General features: G+C 40.4%; 1 protein-coding gene across 1 annotated transcript in view; it reads right to left on the bottom strand.

The window, feature by feature from the left end:
* The window catches only part of PRDM5 (PR/SET domain 5), a 201,615-nt gene that overhangs the window by 32,279 nt on the left and 146,943 nt on the right, over nucleotides 1-22,393 (bottom strand). The window contains exon 14 of the mRNA XM_007464843.1: nucleotides 14,379-14,464. Coding sequence (XP_007464905.1) covers nucleotides 14,379-14,464 — 86 coding nt within the window. The remainder of the gene's footprint in view (nucleotides 1-14,378; nucleotides 14,465-22,393) is intronic.

The raw sequence follows: 22,393 nt of genomic DNA, 5'->3' as shown, positions 1-22,393 counted from the left end.
GGAAAAATATTATACCTAAAATAGCCATCTTCAAAGATCTGAAAGGTTCTGACATTGAAAATGCTGTTTTAATTTCCAATGATGCAGAGAGACTGCAACATGAGGGATTTACATAAGACGTGAGGAGTAAATCTCCCTACACTGAAATTTCACTTATTTAAATGGATTACGAGGCACGTGAAATATCTCTCCCTGGTGGCTTTCAAAATATTAACAATATTTTCCTGAAAACAGTTTAAAATGCAAGTGAAGGGAAAACGCCTATAGAGGTCATACTGGTACTGTTGAATAATTTCCTATGAGGGGTGCCTTTGTGACAGTCATCGTGGAGCATTCTCCAGCAAGACACTATAGCAGGAATCCTGGGGACCTTGCAAGGGGGGCTGGGAGGGGAGGAGGCCAGTGGACTTAGGAGCAGCCATGAGTTTTTTCTGAACTGGAGAAGTCAACACCACTATTCTTAGAATTTTCGTAAAAGACTGGTTCATGGAATATGGAACATAATCCTTTAGAACATCTTGGTAGCTATATACGTAGTAATAAAGAATAAGGTCTGGGGCTTCCCTGGTGGCGCAGTGCTTGAGAGTCCGCCTGCCGATGCAGGAGACGCGGGTTCGTGCCCCGTTTCGGGAAGATCCCACATGCCGCGGAGCGGCTGGGCCCGTGAGCCATGGCCACTGAGCCTGCGCGTCCGGAGCCTGTGCTCCGCAAATGGGAGAGGCCACGACAGTGAGAGGCCCGCATAACGCAAGAAAAAAAAAAAAAAAGAATAAGGTCTTTAGCAATAAAGAGATCTGAGTTCCAATCTTCGTGCTGCCCACTATTAGTCGTATGACTCTGGACGAGCTACCTAATCTCTCAAGCCTCACTTCCCACATTTGTAACATGAGATACCATACCTATTTCATAGGATTTTGCTTATCATAATGCTTAGCCCATAATAGGAATTCAATGAGGGTATTTTATGTATTATATCAACCTGCTTTCTTCTATGTATTATCAAAATATGCTTATGAATAATGTAATTCAAAATTGAAAAAGGCACACAAACCATGACAATATAAATGAGGTGATTTTATAAAGAAAGGAAATTATGTACGAGCCTCAATATGGCACTGTTCTTGAACTCCATTAATGGGAACTTCATATAAATAGACAGTCCTTTATTTCAAGATTCTTATGATACTTTAGTAATTAAAACTCCCTGAATAGAGTGCAAGATGAATATAAAATTCTCTTTCAGAGAGAAAATAGAAATAGAAAATAGTATAGAAAATAGAAATAGAAAATAGTATAGAAATATATTACTTTTCTAAAACTAATGGCCTCATTTCTTTTACAAATTAATTGTATACTGTCTATCCTAAAAACAAAGAAAAATTCTCTTTACACATTTCTGACAGTATGTACTTTCCTTTAACTCTTGAAGTATGTTATTGAAGTCCAAAGATAATACAGTGCTGGCAAAGCAGCCATCAGCTTAAATGCTAAATATTTATAGAGTTTTATTTTAGCTAAATCTGCAAACTGCTCTACATACACCCCTTATTGATATACCGAGTTCATGAAGGAGTTCAGCAGACATCCCTGAAACAACTGCATTATTATTACAGAGATGACATTCTCTGACAGCACTCTGCCCCAGCCCAGCCCTCCCAGGCACAGTTCAGGAGGATCCAGGAGCCCTTAGCCAACGTGTCGGGTTTCCACCGTGGGTGCCAGGGGAGAGGAAGAGACAGTTGGACTAAAACGCCACTGACTTAAAGCCCCATGACTTACACTTATGATTAACTGACACGTAATGATCAGCTCAACAAGTATCTAATGAGTTCCTACTATTTAGAAAGTTTCCCTTTTTACAGAAAAGATATATAAACACCAATAAAGGTAAGTAGAAAATTAAAAGACATACAGTTACATTGCTGAATTACTGAATGAATAAATGAACTGAGCGCTAAGGAAAAAAGAAGAAAAGGAAAACTATGACATGAAAGTGAAAAAAACTGATTTAATATAGTATAATTAATGTATCAGTAAAGTATGTCCATGGCAGGGGTGGCAGGGAAGGCTGTGGAGAAACTGATGCCTGATCAGGAGTTTTAAGGAGAGCTAAGATCTCCACAGGAAGCGGGGAGAGGCCAGAGGACAGGATTATTTTATTTGTACCCTCAAGAAATACTGAAGCAGATGCAGAAAAACATGGTGAGCTGAGGGGGAAGGACATGCTCTCAATACTGTGTGTCTGTGTACTCAAGGAAAGTGGGGCTGGACAAAGGGCAGGGGGCGCCATGGCCAGGAGGGCACAGGGCACCTCAGGCCAGTCTGGGTGCCAGTCTATAGGCAATGAGGAGCCACTGTCGGTTTGTTTTCATTTTTGTTTTCTTTAGTAACTGAGACACATCGAAGATGACCTTTGTAAGTATTACTGTGGCAGCCAATCATGGGATGAATTAGACCAAGATTTCCTAAATAGTGTTTTGTAGAACACAACCCTCCATGAGATGTAACACACACACACACACACACACACACACACACACACACACTCATTGACTCTGCTCAAATTATCTTGGTAAATGCTAGGTTAAACAAACAATATATGAAATATCTTTATCGCTGGACTTTCCAACCTGCAGTATGCTTATAGGTCATGGAACTCCAAGGGGAAGATAGGACATGTGATTTCTCCCTGAAATGCTAAATCTCTTCCTCTCCTGGAGCTCTGGTGTCACCTCTTTTCCTCTGGTTCTCCTTCAGCCTCTCTGGCTGCTCCTTCTTGGTTTCCTTTCGGAGGATCTTCTGTTGCTCTGCCTTTTTTTTTCATTCCATGGAGTCTTCGTGAGTGAGCTTTCTAGTCCTGCAGACTAAACTCTCATCGACGTTTCTCCTGACACCTCTCCCTGCCCGTACCCTTCTCCCCTGGTGAAGCAGGTACTCCTCCTCCGTGTGTTTATAACACCCTTGGAATACTTCTCTCATGGGGCTTCTTATGCTCTAGCTGATCATCTTTTCCCCCAGAATACTTAAGAGCTAACCCTTTGTCTTAGCCCTTCCTTGAATATACAGCACATAACTTAAAAGGGCAACTGAGACTAAATGTATGCTCTTCTAAATCTTAAGAGTTACAATATGAAACATACCACATCTGTCAAAAATTTCTTATTTAATTAGAAGTTCTCTATGCAACAACTGTTTGAAGTCATTGTTAAGAAAAGTTAAATAGAAACTGTCATAGAGTGCTCTAAGATAAATTCTTTTGTTTTCAATTTTTAAGACATTATATGAGATAATTAAGAAAGGCCATATGTCATCGTAAGTCTTTGCAACTTAAAACGCAGGGAACTGATTTTATTCCTACTGTTCAGGATAACAGCATTATAAATCAGTTAACCACATATTCCATAAATAATCCCTTCAGGGCTTCCCTGGTGGCTCAGTGGTTAAGACCCCGCCTGCCAATGCAGGGGACACAGGTTCGAGCCCTGATCTGGGAAGATCCCACATGCCATGGAGCAACGAAGCCCGTGCACCACAACTACTGAGCCTGTGCTCTAGAGCCCGCGAGCCACAACTACTGAGCCCACATGCCACAACTACTGAAGCCCGCGTGCCTAGAGCCTGTGCTCCGCCACTGCAAGAGAAGCCACTGCAATGAGAAGCCCGTGCACTGCAACGAAGAGTAGCCCCCGCCTGCCACAACTAGAGAAAGCCCGTGCGCAGCAACAAAGACCCAACACAGCTAAACATAAAAACAAATAAATTTATTAAAAAAATAATAATCCCTTCAAATGAAATTCTGCCTGAATTTTACATTACCCATAAGCTCAAATGATAATGAACTCAAAGCCTCACCAATACCTCAGTTAAAATATCACGTTGATCCTAGCTGTGTTAATAGTCCCTCAGGGTTGGTTATGTGACAGATGGGGGAAAAAAGGCACTCATGTGATATATGTATTTGTGTTACTTTACCCTACTGGAGCAGAAAAGAGTGGATCACTTAAAATGCTGAAAACAGCTCTCCTGTCAGGTTTTGGGGGGGGGGGATGGGTAGTAGAGTCATTTGATTTTAGGCAGATGTTTTACTCCTTACTCTAAAGCAGTGGGAAAAAAGGAAGACCGAACGTAGACTCGAGAAAGGTCACTGGAAAAGGCTTTTAGTGTTTCTCCAGGGATGGCTTGCCTGGAAGCACCCCCCTGTCCCTGCCCAAAACTCCCTGGGCAAAGTAGTCAAAAGGGATCAGCAGGCTAAGCAGAGTCCCAGGAACCATGACCATGGAACAGAGACCTCGAACATATAAGACCAAGGGCACCTGACAGTCAGAGCAGGGCTGGTACTGGCCGGTAATCAGCTATAAACAAAGTACTTAGAAGGGCCTGAAAAAGCCAAAACTCTGAGGCCCTGACCTTTCCGGACTTCTCAACAGCCCTGAGGGTAAATTCTAAATACTTTCATCGAACATCCAGAGAACCTTCATCATCTGTCCTCTGCTCACGCTGGAAGCCTCTTTTCTTATGACACCCTCTATATACCACGATCCATCACGTGAAAGGACCTGAAACTCCTAGGCACCTTGTACTAGACAGTCAACCATGTTATCCCAGGGACCCAGTACAGTCCTGGCACACAGTAGGCTTAATAAAGAGTTGCAGAATAAATGAATTATCCTGCATCCTCGGCTCTAAAAGGGACAATCTTTAGATCAACTGGCACAACCTCAAAGCCTTGGTACAGTGATACACTATAGAGAGTGGTAAAGTGATTTCTTATTAATAATAAAGTACTACAGTTTACAAATGATCTACTTCCTTTTCTACAATTGAGATGAATTTTAATGTTATCCCCTAATAATGTGATCATTCATGTCCATACCAGATGCTGTCTTCAGTGAGCAAAAAGCAGCAGGGGCTCAGGCTGGAGCCTGAAGCACTGTACGTAGCCCACACTATGGCCTGAGGTGCACAGCCCACCTGAGCTTCCTCTGCTTCCTCAGGTGTGTCAGGGCAGATGAAAAGGGTGGGAATGGCTCCGTCAAAGGACCACAGACCTCCAGCTTCCCTCTTCGGCAGACAGACCTCTCAGAACAAAGTCTTTAAAGCCAGATGACAAGAACAGTCCAAGAAAGCAGGCAGGGGAAAGTGGGCCCAGTATACACAAACAAGGTACATCAAGCACAGAGCAAAAGGTATACAGGGGCCCATTCCTGCCTAGACAGAGAGAACTGGCTTTTACTCACTGTAATGTGAGCAAATGTGGAGATGCACATGTAACAGAAGAAAACCAACATAATGAAGGAGGACTGCCGTGAGGCAGGAAAGCGCCACACCAAAGATGCCAGGATCTCAGGACCAGGCTTAGTGCCTGCTTACACACCTGGGACCCAGTATTTCCCTCTCCACCACTTCGCACACTTAATTTTATTTATTACTTAAAATAACGTTTTTAGCGTTCATCTTTCCTGATGGACACACACAGGGCCTGTGACACAGCAGTTTCTGGCACATGATGGACACATCACAAATATCTGCTGAAGACACTCTTGTCTTCTCAGACCTTCTGAGTATGAGAAGGCATTGCAGATTAAGTAAGAATTACTCTTATTACGATAAACAGACTTCAAGCTCCACTGAGGGTAGGGACAATGTCTAATCTGTTCATTGCTATAGTCTCAGTTTACAGCATGCTGTAGTCATTTAATAAATATTTGTCGAGTAAATGAATGAATGAATTCATATATATTATTTACCTATATATTTGCTGAGTTAATTTGGTAAATTTAATATAGTTTATTGTTGATATAATTTAACTGCATCCATTCAAAAAATTCGATAACCCACTAGGCGTCAGGCACACACAGATGCTGAGGAAAAAGAGGTGTAAAATTCCTGTCCACATGAAAGTGAAGGTCTAGAAAGGAGAAGCATATAAACATATAAACAAATTATAACAGTCAATTTGTTAAATTCAAAACCAGAGGTTTGTGTATTTTAAACAGCTGCAATCAGAAAGTAGCCAAATCAAACAGAAAGTCCTAAACAGGAAATGATGCAAGTAACAGTCTACTCATGATCATTACCTCTGAACGGAGACCACCCTTAATCAAGTTTGCCAGACCCTAGCCCCAAAGGCAAGAATTACACACCAGAGGCCCTGAAACAGGGATCATTCCTTCTTGTAATACTGATAGATAACCTAGTTTTAGACTCTTTGGTTGTCCATTTACCTTTCTAAAAAGTATGGAAGAGAAAATGTTATAATGGCAATGGGTGTCATCACTTCAGCCATCCCACTGCCACACCAATTATAAGCCCTATTAAATGAAAATAAACCTCTTAATTTAGCTCACTTATACATATTTCAGGGTTACATAAAGCAAACTTGCCACCAGACTTTGGATCTATGAATTAAATAGCACGTAAGTATCATGAGAGCCTTACAGTTCATGTTTCTAGGTCTCTCAAATCCTTTTTCAGAACAGTGTATGCCTTTCTGAACTGTATCACTTTTTAAACTGAATTTTAAGAATTATATTTTTCCAATTACAAAACATGGCTCCCATTGCTAAATGATGATATTGTGATACAACAGCTAACCTCTGCAAGTGCTCATTTTAACACTTTGTCCAGAAATGTCAATGACCTTAAAATATAGAAGCATATTTCACAATTAAAATTGTACTTATTCAGCATTATGTAATATTTAGCCCTTGTCCAGTTATCTACTGCTGCATAATAAGCCACCTCAGAACTTAAGTGGCCTAAAACAAGCTATTATTTCTTATGGTTTTATGGACTGACGGGGGGGTATTTTTTTTGTGGGAGTGACTGGGTTTGTGGATTGACTGTTACACAGGCAAAGTTCTCTCTTAGAATCTTTCTTGAAGTTGCGGTCAGTTGGGTGCAGCTGAAGTCACCTAGGTTTCCAAAATGGCTTTACTCCCATGGCTGGCAGTTCCTGTCGGCTGTTTGCGGAGCACCTTTCTGTGGCGTCTCCACGTGACCTCGGGTCCTCACAGTATGGTGGTTGGTTCCAAGAGATGTAGGCAAAAACCGCAAGGTTTCTTACTACCTAGTCTCAGAAGTCCTAGAATATCACCTCTGCTGCATTCTATTAGTCAAGCAAGTCATTGTGGCCAACCCAGATTCAAAGGAAGGGAAGTTAGGCTCTACCTGTCAACGTAAAGAGCAGCACATGTATATGGGGAGGGAAGAAACTGTGGGCAACCGTCTCGGAGGCTACCTTACCACACCATTATTCCAACTAATGCACATTATGCTTTAGATGGATAGTCCCAGCTTTTATTTTTCCTTCTAAAAATCAAGTTAGGCACAAAAATACTCAATGAAAATGTAAGCACTATTAAAAAAAAAACTCTGCAGAAAAATCACACTTGATGCCTAGGCCCAGTTCAATTCCACACATCAGTGGAACTCTACTCTTATAAGCCTAAATACAGTGAAACAGAATTTCATTCCACGTTAAGACTTTTGTCTATTTTCCTATAGGATAATGTACCTACCCAATAAATTTGTCAAGCGTATGAGATCCAACTTACTTTAAGTTTTCACCTCCTACTCTCAAAACCTAGCGAAATTCAGGGAACCACTCCTCAGATCCTAGAATGCCTGGATCCAAAGTCCTACTTTTAGGACCATCATTTGGCATGCCGAAACAGTACTCCTAATCAAGAAGCTGAAAACGTTCTTTGCTGGTGATTTTAAGAGAGGTGACTAACTCAAGAGCAGAGCTGCACAGAGAGTAAGAAGGGGAGGCATTCTGCCAACGGGGTTGATGGCCATCAGGAAGAATTTCCACAGAGAAAAAGGGGAAAGAAAGGGCGAAAAGGACGATGTCAGTCCCTGGAGAGAAAGTTATTTTTCAAATGGTCTGATTTTCCCTTTTACAGAGAAAAGGGAGCTTACTGCGATAGAATAAGCATGTTCCATTTCATGCAGGTATGTTTTCTGAGCCAAAGAAAATAAAATGGTATCTTAAAGCCATTTATCTTAAACGATTCATTTGCAGGCCATACAAAATCCCCCAAGCAATATGTGGGTTCTAGAAACAATAAAAGATTTATTAATTCCAAAACGAAATTAAAGATGTTTTCAAATAATGGCAATGAGCCAGATCCTCTTGTCCCTACATCACAAAAGCTGATGAAGTTTTAGAAAACCAAAAATTAAAAAAATTCAGTTTTCTCTAAAATTGTAATAAACTTAAAAATTATTGAATTTTTAAAAATCTCTTCCTCTTACCTATAGATATAAAAACAGAAATAGCTGAGCATGTTCTTCACACACGTAGCCTGCTCAGGTGTGAACCGGCAACACCTTCCCCTCTTCCACTTGCTCTCTCTAAATCGACGACCTACTCTTCCTGTCTGTGGGAACTCCCCATCCCCCAAAGTGCCCCTTCTAGGATCTCAGGTTCAGCCCCCTTCCTACTTTTCACCACCTACGTGTACGACACACCCAGACTTTGTCGAGACTCTTTCAAAGGTGTCTCTCATACAAGTTCCCTACTTTCAAATCCCAAGGCTGCCTGGTGTGGATGCTCTGTCTCGTTCAGCCGCTTCCGGCATGCCTGCCTCGGGGCCCCCGCCTCCAGTCCTGCCTCAATTCACTCTCAAGGATGACTGCAGAGCAACCTCTCCAAAAGAGAGCCGACGATGTGACCCACCCCTCAAAGTAAGACACACCACTCAAAACAAGATATGTTTCCAGGATTCAGACCAACTGCTCGGTCCTAGCCTGTCTCAGCTGCAGTCAGACTTCAACGTGCATCCTCGGACTTGGTCCCAGGGGACAGGCCACCCTAACTGGGTCGGTACGTACTGCTCTCACTTTGTCCATGTGGTTACATGTGCCCAGTATGCCCTCCTCCACCATCCTCAGAGCTCAGCTCAAACGCCACCCTCTCTCTCCAGCACTTCTGGAATCAACTCGCCTACCCGCTACCTGATTCAGCAGACTTGCTTCTGCATCTGTCGCCTAAGTTTTTTAGGCATGCCTCATAATGTGTTCATGAGGATTCCAAGATGACTCTCTTCTTTAAAAGACCTCGTTCTGCTCTTAACCAAGGCTACCTTGAGAAGCTCTATCCCACGCTCCTGGAGCTAGGCAGCTCTTTCTTCACCCATAAGAAATGAACTCTCTTCTTTTTCCTTCAACATCAAGCTTACCTCGCTCCCACATGATTCACCAGCTGGATGCTGTGGTCTGAATTTTTGCATACTTTACAAGTTGCTACAACCCTGTACCACCCCAAAGCCTCCAGATAAATCCAGAAGTGCCTGATGTCCAAGACACCCACTCCAGTCTGGCCTTGGAGACCCAGGGTCTCACTAAAAGGTGTCTAAAGAAAGTGCAATGTGCACACATTTGTAAACCCGCCAAAAATCTGAACTGCCTAAGGATCAGGGACAGGAAGTTTCATGAAAGAAAATTAACAAAATATAAAATGACATAAGAGACTTGCCATTACTTTTAACCACTGGCAATTAATTCCATTTTAATATTTTTAATAACTAATCTGGTTGTTCCTACAAACAAGGCTGGAGACTCAGCTGTGATCCTGGAACCCTGAAACCTGTGTAAGCCAATTGGGTGTTTTAACTGGTGTTCCAAAGGCAAGGTTTCTGAAATAACTTTCTAATTGGTCCAGGTGTTTTCCATGTTGAACATCAAAAGTGATTAAACGAGACATGAAGCTTTCTGTGGTAAAAGGCTACAAAAAACAATTTCTTTGAACTTAATGTTTACAAAACGGATACTTATGAGCACTTATGTTAACTCACTGACAGCGAGTGTTTTGGCTCAATGTGTCTTAACAATATAAAACTGAGGTCCATGATTTTCAGGTGATCTATAGTTCCTAAGTATAACGTACTAAAATGGACTTGAGATATTACATATAAAGAGTTAAGAAATGACGTTTATACCTCAGATATAGTTTAGGGTGGTCAAGTAGGGGGGGGGGGGGGGGGGGGGTCCTGGAACTAACGTCTGGAGCATCTCCAAGCCTAAAAGTCCCGGGAAAATTAATATTATCACTGAGGCTGTTTTATAAGTCTTGGTTGAAGCCACAGTGTCCAGACTAAGACACCTGTCCAACCCCACCCTAAAGGGGCCCTAGTCCTTCCCCAAAGCTGTTTCCTTCATCACCCAAGCGAGAAGGTGGATGAGGAGAGAACCTACAGAGAGAGATAAGGAACTGCTCACAAGGCCAACACCCTCACTGAAGCTCGCCAAGCCTACCCCCTACCCCACTCAGGTCTAGTGCTGAGTAACAAGCACCAGCCGACAGGCAAAAGCAAAGACCACTTCTGTGGCAAAGACATGCAGGGTCTGCTAAAACCTGATGATGGAGCAGAACTACTGTGGAACCCCCTGGCCCTCCAGGCCTCCCACATGGAAGATCATGGAAATGGCAGACCACCGGGGGAGGAGATGAAAGCCTACGGTAACTATAGCAACAACATAACCCAAAGCCAGCATAACTACTTACTGGATTAGCTCAACCTCTCGTATTAAGGGCCTGGCAGAAGAAGAGGTGTGCCTACTTCCAGGCATAAATAGTACTTACCTCAGTCTATACTATTCTTTCACGTGCAATAATAGGCACTCAATCAAAATTCTGTGTGACACACAAAAAACAAATCCTTCCCCAACCCGTTACCAAGAGACAGAATAGAGGACACAACGAGACTGGAAGATGGCCCAGATGGTGGAACTACCTGAGAATTTAAATAACTGTAATTAATATTGTCAAAGAATCCAGTGATAAGGTGAACAACGTGCATGAACAAATGGGCAACTGCAACAGAGACATGGAAGCTATTTTTAAAAAGCCAAATGGAAATATTAGAAATGAAAAACATGATATCAAAGATGAAATCCTTCAATGTGCAGACTGAGCACAGTAGAGGAAAGAATCAGTGAAACTGAAAACACTCCAAGAGAAATTAGAAACACAAAGATACAAAGAGACAAACAGAACAGAACTACCAAGAGCTATGGGACAATATCAAACATTCCAACATATGTAACTGGCACCTTATTAGAAAAAGAGAAGTAGAAAGGGACCAAAGAAATATTGGGGGGAAAAAGCTGAGAAGTCTCCCAAATTTAGTAATAATAAACCAGAAATATAAGCAGGATGAATGAAGAAGAACGTATCTAGTACATCATAGCCTAAGTGCTGGAAACCAAAAATAAAGAGAATATATTGTAGGAAATGAATAAATTACCTGCCCTCGCCTTGAGTCCTGGCCTCTCCATGAAAGACTAACAATTGTCTAGCCTTTGAGCAAAATTTAGATTTTAGCAAAATCATCTCCCACACTTGGGGCCCTTGCTGGATCCCATAAATAATTCCCAAAGTGAAGGACTTTGTGTTCCTTCCCTAAGGCGTCTGTGCGGTTTCACAGAATGCAAATCTGGGGGGCTGGCGTGGCGTGCAATTTTGTGTTGTCTCACCAAAACTTCTCAAAGACTCAACCTGCTGAATGATACAGTTGTTGTTGTAATGGAATTAAAAGTTTTTGACATAAGGACAAAAAAAAAATGTCTGGAGTTAGAGTTATCTAAATACTAAATGTAAGGTGAATAAAAGATTGAAACTGAAAAGTGTTACAATCCAAACGTAATGTTATCTGTTGAATTGAGTCTTACAAACCCAAATAATACTGGAAAAATATTAAGCTTTCAGAGACTGTTCCTCTACAATGCTTTTTAAAAAGTCTCCTTTCGTTCTTGATGTTAATTTGATTGCATTAGCTAATAACCTTAACTAACTTTTGAAAAGTTGCACTGATATGCTAAGAATATCTGTAATGCTTAGGAAATAGGATTTCAAAATGAGGCAGTCTGGCTTCCCTGGTGGCGCAGTGGTTGAGAGTCCGCCTGCCGACGCAGGGGACATGGGTTCGTTCCCTGGTCCGGGAAGATCCCACATGCCGCGGAGCGGCTGGGCCCGTGAGCCATGGCCGCTGAGCCTGTGCATCCGGAGCCTGTGCTCCGCAACAGGAGAGGCCACAACAGGGAGAGGTCCACGTATCAAAAAAAAAAAATTAGGCAGTCTGTATAAATAATGAGTGAAAAAGAAAAATTTAAAAAGGGTTTGAAGCAACACCCCAAAGGCCTCTTTGCACCTCTTTACCCTCTTCCTTTGCTAGTACTCTCTACTAATTGTATGGGATTCTGTCTAAAATCTTGGGGCTTCTAGTCAAGGCCTTCTCTGGTGTTCCCTTAGTCACCGGCTGGGATTTGTTTTCTTTTTGTGAAGTCAGTGCCTGAGAGCTGCTAAAAAGATACCACCAGCACCTGGACACCCTGAGGCATTCCGGGATCCTGGACTCAAGGCCCAAATATTCAAAGGAACATGAGACTTTTAAATAAATTTTAAATGAACTTCTGGGTTCATTACTGCAGTTTGCTTAGTTTGAAAATATACAGGAAAGTATATCAGAGTCAGTGGAATGAGAAAATATTTAATTGAATTAATTGAATAAAAGGCATGTAGTGTGTGCATAGTAGGTGAGGGGGTGGTCTCTGAAGCCAGACTACCTGGGTTCCAATCTCGACTCTGCTACTCACTTGCTTGTGCCTCAGTTTCTCATTTTTAAAGAAGAGATCATAATAAAACCTACCTCGTAGAGGCTTAAGTGAATTGTTAAATGCATTAATGAGTTGTTGTGAGGCTTACATGAATTAATAAATGTGAACTTCTAGAATATAGTACCTGGCATGTGATTAGTGGCCTTTGTATTTAACTATTAGTATTATTCTCATTAATAAACTTTATATTAAAACAAAGTAAAAGCCAAAATAGGTGAATTGGAAGTATCTTATCACCCTTTCTTGAGAAAACACAAAAGGTAATTTTTTCTCTGCAGTAATTTGAACAGCCTCTTCTGATGTATAATTATAGACTACCAGAGTTTGGTTAACCTCATGAGTTTTGATAAGAGAAACCAGGGCTCCTTTGCCTGTAGGTTGATATCTTTAACACACATTACTGGCACTACTGTGACAACTGCACACACATAAAACAACCTCCTAAACTAAACTAACTTAAACCTCTTTAATAGGGCTCGCTGTGAAATAAATATTTTGAGTATGTACATTTAAGTCATGTTGTGAACAGTAACATTTGTGTCTAATCCTTTACGGTCTATGAAGGAATTTTATATTTAGCCATTACTCCAGTTCCTAATATCCATATACTATGAATATGACATTTTATATCATATGAGAAATGCAATGTGGACTTGCTCTAATGAGCACAGAAGCCTCCTCTCTCCTCCACCACAAAGAGGAGTATTTTCTTAACAGGACCTCAGAGGTTATCTTTTACGGCCTACAGAACTGAAGTGGAAAGCTAGCATATTATTACACTGGAAAGGTATTATTATTATGTGTTTTCTCTCAAGTTTCATTTTACAGCTCAGGTAAAAAGCGAAATCCAGGGGAAGCCTAAATTAGAATTGCTCTTAAGGGGATTAGGCATGTCTCTTAAAATTTGAAAAAATATGGCATTTACATACAGAACATAAGCACTTTTAAAAGACCAAGCTGAACAGAGCTGTGTGAAAGGTAGTGCAGTGAAAAGATGGGACAGAGCAAAATCAAGAAAAGCTATTTAAAAACAACATCAAATTTTCAAGCGGAAAGTTCATGTAAAGTAGCTAATTGTGTCCTAAACTGAACAGTGAGGTAAGAAATGTAGCTGCATGGAAGGTGAGCCGCTCATTTATTTTTATAGCATGTGAGGCAGATGCTTGAGTCTGAAAAAGCCGTAAGTAACAGAATGACAATAGTCCAGTGAGAGGTGCCGACAGCAGAGGCACAAAGGGCATCCTCGGAAAAAAAGAATGAAAGACAGCACCGGGCACGCCCTGTAAAGCAAGAAGCTGTCCTTCCTTGTTTGCCACCTCCCATGATAATTCAAATTATTTTCAATGTCTTTCTTGCAAATATACTTGCTCATATGCATTAATTAATGGTCACATGCTGACAGGTGCACCTCTGTTCAAGAAGTGCTGGCATTTGCATTACTGGCAAATACTCTGCCAGACAGCATCCTTATACTTTTCAGTATTAAAATGCTACATTCTATTTACTTGGTAGTTTGTCATTTATAACTCCTATTACTCCTAAAAACTGGTTCACAATTCAAAGAATGGGGATACTTTGGGAGTTTCAATTTCTGTTTCTTTCATTGTGTGTCTAAAAAAATTTTTCCCAAATGTTCATCATAAATATAAACGTATGATTTTGGATATACCACCTTTATTTTCTCAGGTAAAGTTAAAACTTTTTAAAATAAGTATGGATTTTATAATAAATATTAATGAGAGAGAATATAATCTTACCCTGGTGTGAGTACGAATGTGCATCTTCAGCCCGTCATTTTTACTGAATCCTTTTTCACAGTAAGGGCATTGATAGGGACGCTCACCTACAAGATAAAGGAAAGCTTCCCGTCAGAAAAATCTAAAGCAGCAAAGCAGGCATGTACTGTCACTCCTCCTGCATGAGATCCTGGCCACCACAAACTCTCCTGCATTGCCAAGAAAAGGCTCAGGCACAGCAGGGCCAACACCTGGGGCAGTTCAGGGAGGTGGATGAGGCTTTCCCTCCTGCGGAGAGGCTGTGAGCCCTGAGCAATTCCAGCACTCAGAAACAAGCAACATTCAGGCTCGCTCCATTTTCCTTTTAATATTTGAGCCCAAATTAAATCTCCTAATTCTAAGAATCTGTTAAAAAGATTTTGTATCAGTCAATTTGTTCTGTCACTATACTGCACATTATAGGGATCACAGTTTCACTGATACTTTGTTTTTTAAAAAAGATTTCAGAGGCTAAAGGCTCTTTGGTGGGGCTAATAGCAGACTCCGGGAGGGCTCATGCCAAGGAGTACCTCCCAGAACTTCTGCTGCCAGTGTCCTTGTCCCTGTGTTGAGCCACAGCCATCCCCTGCCTCTGCAGGAGGCCTACCAACACTAGCAGATCACCACGGAGCCCCGAGAAGAGTTCCCTGTGCTATACACCATGTGGCTGACAGGGTCTTGGTGCTCCGGCCGGGAGTGAGGCCTGAGCCTCTGAGGTGGAAGAGCCGAGTTCAGGGCACTGGTCCACAAGAGACCTCCCAGATCCACGTAATATAAAACGGTGAAAGCTCTCCCAGAGATCTCCATCTCAATGCTAACAGCCAGCTCCACTCAATGACCAGCAAGCTACAGTGCTGGACACCCTATGCCAAACAACTAGCAAGACAGGAACACAACCCCACCCATTAGCAGAGAGGCTGCCTAAAATCATAATAAGGTCACAGACAGCCCAAAACACATCACCGGACATGGTCCTGCCCTCCAGAAAGACAAGATCCAGCCTCAACCACCAGAACGCAGGCACCAGTCCCCTCCACCAGGAAGCCTACACAACCCACTGAACCAACCATAGCCACTGGGAACAGACACCAAAAACAATGGGAACTATGAACCTGCAGCCTGCAAAAAGGAGACCCCAAACACAGTAGGTTAAGCAAAATGAGAAGACAGAAAAATATACAGGAGCAAGAAGCAAGATAAAAACCCACCAGACCAAACAAATGAAGAGGAAATAGGCAGTCTACCTGAAAAAGAATTCAGAATAATGGCAGTAAAGATGATCCAAAATCTTGGAAATAGAATAGAGAAAATGCAAGAAACACTTAACAAGGACCTATAAGAACTAAAGAGCAAACAAACAAAGATGAACAACACAATAAATGAAATTAAAAATTCTCTAGAAGGAATCAATAGCAGAATGACTGAGGCAGAAGAACGGATAAGTGACCTGGAAGATAAAACAGTGAAAATAACTAATGCAGAGCAGAATAAAGAAAAAAGAATGAAAAGAATTGAGGACAGTCTCAGAGACCTCTGGGACAATAAATGCACCAACATTTGAATTATAGGGGTCCCAGAAGAAGAAGAGAAAAAGAAAGGGACTGAGAAAATATTTGAAGAGATTATAGTTGAAAACTTCCCTATTATGGGAAAGGAAGTAATCAATTCCAGGAAGCGTAGAGAGTCCCATACAGGATAAATCCAAGGAGAAACATGCCAAGACATACACTAATCAAACTATCAAAAATTAAATACAAAAAAAAAATATTACAAGCAGCAAGGGAAAAGAAACAAATAATATACAAGGGAATCCCCATAAGGTTAGAGCTGATCTTTGAAGAAAAACTTTGAAAGTCAGGAGGAAGTGGTAGGACATATTTAAAGTGAAGAAAGGAGAAAACCTACAACCAATATTACTCTACCCAGCAAGGATCTCATTCAGATCCAACGGAGAAATTAAAACCATTACAGACAAGCAAAAGCAACGAGAATTCAGCACCACCAAACCAGCTTTACACCAAATGCTAAAGGAACTACTCTAAGTGGGAAACACAAGAGAAGGAAAAAACCTACAATAACAAACCCAAAACAATTAAGAAAATGGTAATAGGAACATACATATCGATAACTACCTTAAATGTAAATGGATTAAATGTTTCAACCAAAAGACACAGACTAGCTGAATGGATACAAAAACAAGACCTGCATATATGCTGTCTATAGGAGACCCACTTCGACCTAGGGACACATACAGACTGAAAGTGAGGGGATGAAAAAAGATATTCCATACAAATGGAAATCAAAAGAAAGCTGGAGCAGCAATTCTCTTATCAGACAAAACAGACTTTAAAATAAAGACTATTACAAGAGACAAAGAAGGACACTACATAATAGTCAACAGATCAATCCAAGAAGAAGATATAACAATTGTAAATATTTATGAACCCAACATAGGAGCACCTCAATACATAAGGCAAATGATAACAGCCAAAAAAGGGGAAATCGACAGTAACACAATCATAGTAGGGGACTTTAACACCCCACTTTCACCAATGGGCAGATCATTCAAAATGAAAATAAATGAGGAAACACAAGCTTTAAATAATACATTAAACAAGATGGACTTAATTGATAGTAACAGGATATTCCATCCAATAACAACAGAATGCACTTGCTTCTCAAGTTCTCATGGAACGTTCTCCAGGATACATCATATCTTGGGTCACAAATCAAGACTAGGTAAATTTAAGAATATTGAAATCATATCAAGTTATCTTTTCTGACCACAATGCTATGAGAATAGAGATCAATTACAGGAAAAAATTCTGTAAAAAATACAAACACATGGAGGCTAAACAATACACTACTAAATAACCAAGAGATCACTGAAGAAATCAAAAAATACCTAGAAAAAATTGACAATGAAAACACGACAACCCAAAATGTATGGGATGCTGCGAAAGAATTTCTAAGAGGGAAGTTTATAGCAATACAATCCTACCTCAAGAAACAAGAAACATCTCAAATAAACAACCTAACCTTACAGCTAAAGCAGTTAGAGAAAGAAGAATACGAACAAACCCCAAAGTTAGCAGAACGAAAGAAATCATAAAGATCAGATCAGAATTAAAAGAAAAATAAATGAAGGAAACGACAGCAAAGATCAATAAAACTAAAAGCTGGTTCTTTGAGAAGATAAACAAAATTGATAAACCATTAGCCAGACTCATCAAGAAAAAAAGGGAGAAGACGCAAATCAATAGAATTAGAAATGAAAAAGGAGATGTAACAACTGACACTGCAGAAATACAAAGGATCATGAGAGATTACTACAAGCACCTCTATGCCAATAAAATGGACAACCTGCAAGAAATGGACACATTCTTAGAAAAGCACAACCTTCTGAGAGTGGACCAGGAAGAAACAGAAAATATAAACAGACCAATCACAAGCACTGAAATTGAAACTGTGATTAAAAATCTTCTAGCAAACAAAAGCCCAGGACCAGATGGCTTCACAGGCGACTTCTATCAAACATTTAGAGAAGAGCTGACACCTATCCTTCTCAAACTCTTCCGAAATATAGCAGAGGGAGGAACACTCCCAAACTCATTCTACGAGGCCACCATCACCCTGATACCAAAACCAGACAAGGATGTCACAAAGAAAGAAAACTACAGGCCAATATCACTGATGAACACAGATGCAAAAATGCTCAACAAAATACTAGCAAACAGAATCCAACAATACATTAAAATGATCAGACACCATGATCAAGTGGGGTTTTTCCCAGGAATGCAAGGATTCTTCAATATACGCAAATCAACCAACGTGGTACGCCATATTAACAAAATGAAGGAAAAAAACCATGATAATCTCAATAGATGCAGAGAAAGCTTTTGACAACATTCAACACCCATTTATGATAAAAACGCTCCAGAAAGCAGGCATAGAGGGAACCTACCTCAACATAATAAAGGCTATATATGACAAGCCCACAGCCAACATTGTTCTCAATGGTGAAAAACTGAAACCATTTCCTCTAATTTCAGGAACAAGACAAGGTTGCCCACTCTCACCACTATTATTCAACATAGTTTTGAATTTTTAGCCACAGCAATCAGAGAAGAACAAGAAATAAACGGAATCCAAACTGGAAAAGAAGAAGTAAAACTGCCACTGTGTGCAGATGACATGATACTATACATAGAGAATCCTAAAGATGCTACCAGAAAACTACTAGAGCTACTGAATAAATCTGGTAGAGTAGCAGGACACAACATTAATGTACAGAAATCTCTTGCATTCCTATACACTAATGATGAAAAATCTGAAAGAGAAATTAGGGAAACACTCCCATTTACCACTGCAACAAAAAGAATAAAATACCTAGGAATAAACCTACCTAAGGAGACAAAAGACCTGTATCCAGAAAACTCTAAGACACTGATGAAAGAAATTAAAGATGATACAAACAGATGGAGAGATATCATGTTCTTGGATTGCAAGAATCAACACTGTGAAAAAGACCAGACTTCCCAAAGCAGTCTACAGATTCAGTGCAACCCCTATCAAACTACCAATGGCATTTTTCACAGAACTAGAACAAAAAATTTCACACTTTGTATGGAAACACAAAAGACCCCGAAGAGCCAAAGCAATCTTGATATTGAAAAATGGAGCTGGAGGAATCAGGCTCCCTGACTTCAAAGCTACGAAGCTACAAAGCTACAAAGCTACAGTAATAAAGAGAGTATGGTACTGTCACAAAAACAGAAATGTAGCTCAATGGAACAGGATACAAAGCTCAGAGATAAACCCACATGGTCACCTTATCTTTGATAAAGGAGGCAAGAATATACAATGGAGAAAAGACAGCCTCTTCAGTAAGTGGTGCTGGGAAAACTGGACAGTTACACGTAAAATAATGAAATGAGAACACTCCCTAACACCACACACAAAAATAAGCTCAAAATGGATTAAAGACCTAAACGTAAGGCCAGAAACTATCAAACTCTTAGAGGAAAACATAGGCAGAACGCTCTATGACAAAAATCACAGCAAGATCCTTTCTGACCCACCTCCTAGAGGAATGGAAATAAAAACAAATATAAACAAATGGGACCCAAAGAAACTTAAAACCTTTTGCACAGCAAAGGAAACCATGAACAAGACGTAAAGACAACCCTCAGAATGGGAGAAAATATTTGCGAACAAAGCAACTGACAAAGGATTAACCTCCAAAATTTACAAGCAGCTCATGCAGCTCTATGTTAAAAAAACAAACAACCCAATCCAAAAATGGGCAGAAGACCTAAACAGACATTTCTCCAAAGAAGATATACAGATTGCCAACAAATACATGAAAGGATGCTCAACATCACTAATCATTAGAGAAATGCAAGTCAAAACTACAATGAGGTATCAGTTTACACCGGTCAGAATGGCCACCGTCAAAAAATCTACAAATAATAAATGCTGGAGAGGGTGTGGAGAAAAGGGAACCCTCCTGCACTGTTGGTGGGAGTGTAAATTGATACAGCCACTATGGAGGACAGTATGGAGGTTCCTTAATATCTAAAAATAGAACTACCATATGACCCAGCAAGTCTACTGGGCATATACCCTGAGAAAACCATAATTCAAAAAGAGTCATGTACCACATTTTTCATTGCAGCACTAATTACAATAGCCAGGACATGGAAGCAACCTAAGCATCCATCGACAGATGAATGGATAAAGAAGATGTGGCACATATATACAATGGAATATTACTCAGCCATAAAAAAGAAACAAAATTGAGTTATTTGTAGTGAGGTGGATGGACCTAGAGCCTGTCACACAGAGTGAAGTAAGTCAGAGAAAAACAAATATTGTATGCTAACGCATATATATGGAATCTAAAAAAAAAAAAAAAAGGTTCTGAAGAACCTCAGGCCAGGACAGGAATAAAGACGTAGATATATAGAATGGACTTGAGGACACGGGGAGGGGGAAGGGTAAGCTGGGACGAAGTGAGAGTGTATCATGGACATATATACACTACCACATGTAAAATAGATAGCTAGTGGGAAGCAGAAGCATAGCACAGGGAGATCAGCTCGGTTCTTTGTGTCCACCTAGAGGGAGATGCAAGAGGGAGGGGATACATGGATATATGTATACGTATAGCTGATTCACTTTGTTATACAGTAGAAACTAACACACCATTGTAAAGCAATTATACTCCAATAAAGACGTTAAAAAAAAAAAGCTATTATCCTAAGTGAAAGAAGCCAGACTCAAAAGGCCACATATTATATGATTCCATTCACATGGAAGTCCAGAATAAGGACAGAAAGTAGATTAGTGGTTGTAGAGGGCTGGGGGTGGAGACGGGAAACACAGGAGTGATAGCTAACGGGTAATGTGTTTCTTTTTAGGGAGATGAAAATGTCCTAAAATTGACTGTAGGGATGGCTGCACATATCTATGAATATACTAAAAACAATATATTGCACACTTTAGGTAGATTGTATGATATGTGAATTATACCTCAATAAAGCTGTTTAAAATAAAGAGATTTCATAGTCTATCTCAGTTAAGGAGATGAGTTTTAAAAGAACTTCATAAAATTGGTGTATGTTAAACAGAACCATCTTCCTTTATAACTGAGTCGAGGTTATATCTAGAGATTATTATTTAGAAAACAGCCAAACCATTTTTTAAAACAAGCAAGCATACTCATACACATCACACTTTCTAAAAAATTCTACTGTAAGCTGACAAAAATACGACAAAATTTAATCTCCAGGAGGAATCTGAAGCTGCCCACTGGTCAAAGTCTAATTATTCAGAATAGACAGTAACTCAGAATCACTCACTTACTGACTTTCATTTATTCATTCTTTCATTTATTGATTCTTTCATTTCCTTCTCCTCAGAGACAGGCCTTTTGGCAAGTAGTGTGCCGATCCTGTGCTCTCTCACATCCCATCTGATTCTCATTCTCGTTCAATCACATATCACTTGAGTTATGCCAGCGAACGCCCCCATCAGGTCAGCAATGAGCTCCTAGTGGCTCAATCCAGTGGTCACTTTTCATCATGGCCCTCCCTGACCTCTCCCCAGTTGCTTCACAAAATGTTCAGCCATGTTCCTGGGCCTGGAGGCTGCATGGCACAGGGGGCCTTGCCCTGTTCTCTGAACCCTGTGTTGTTGGCAGTAACATCACATGGAAGCAACTGGGGCAGAGCTCCCAGCTCAGCAACTTACCCAGCCTCTCCTTGAGGAGCATCCAGGTCACTCCCTTTGAACTCTGTCTGAAGTGGGCACTGTGACAGAATGACAACCACCCAAGATAGAAAAAACAAAAACCTAAAAATAACAATGGTAACACTAAGGAGAACAGGACTCTAATGAATTATCCAGACTTGCCAATTTCTTCTGTGAGACAAAATCAACTTTTGCACTAAGTAAATCAACCTGGATTCTTTACCTTATTATGGTTGTGAACTGGGAAGGTGTGGCTTTTCACACACAGGCAAAATAAAGGCTTAGAGTCCAATTTATTTGAAAAACTATGAAAATATCATTTTATTTTAACCTTAAGTCGATAATATGTGTTTATCTTCATTCCAGATCTCTCTGTTGAACCTCTGTCTTGAGATATCCATACACCCACCCGGTATCTTCATTTGGATATCTCACAAACAACTCAAATTCAGCATTCCTGAGCTTTAGACTCTGATCCTATGTGTCCTGTACATCCTGTCCTGATTAGTTATACCACAATCATCCAGCTACCAAAAAAGAAATTCAAACAGACATTCAAGATGCCCTTTTTTTACTCACTTCTCTCTACATCTAACCTCTGAAGTCATATTAATTTCACTTCTCTGATATTTCTAGAACTTTTTTCCTTGAAGGTGATAGCAAGAATGAAAATACTATGCATAGTATCAGCAGCAGGAACAGTAGCAGGAACGGTTATTAATTGATTTCTTAATCATTAACCT

Source organism: Lipotes vexillifer, unplaced genomic scaffold, assembly GCF_000442215.2.
Source record: "Lipotes vexillifer unplaced genomic scaffold, Lipotes_vexillifer_v1.1 scaffold231, whole genome shotgun sequence".
In the NCBI taxonomy this organism is placed as follows: domain Eukaryota; kingdom Metazoa; phylum Chordata; class Mammalia; order Artiodactyla; family Lipotidae; genus Lipotes; species Lipotes vexillifer.
This window is presented reverse-complemented; position numbering and strand designations above follow the sequence as displayed.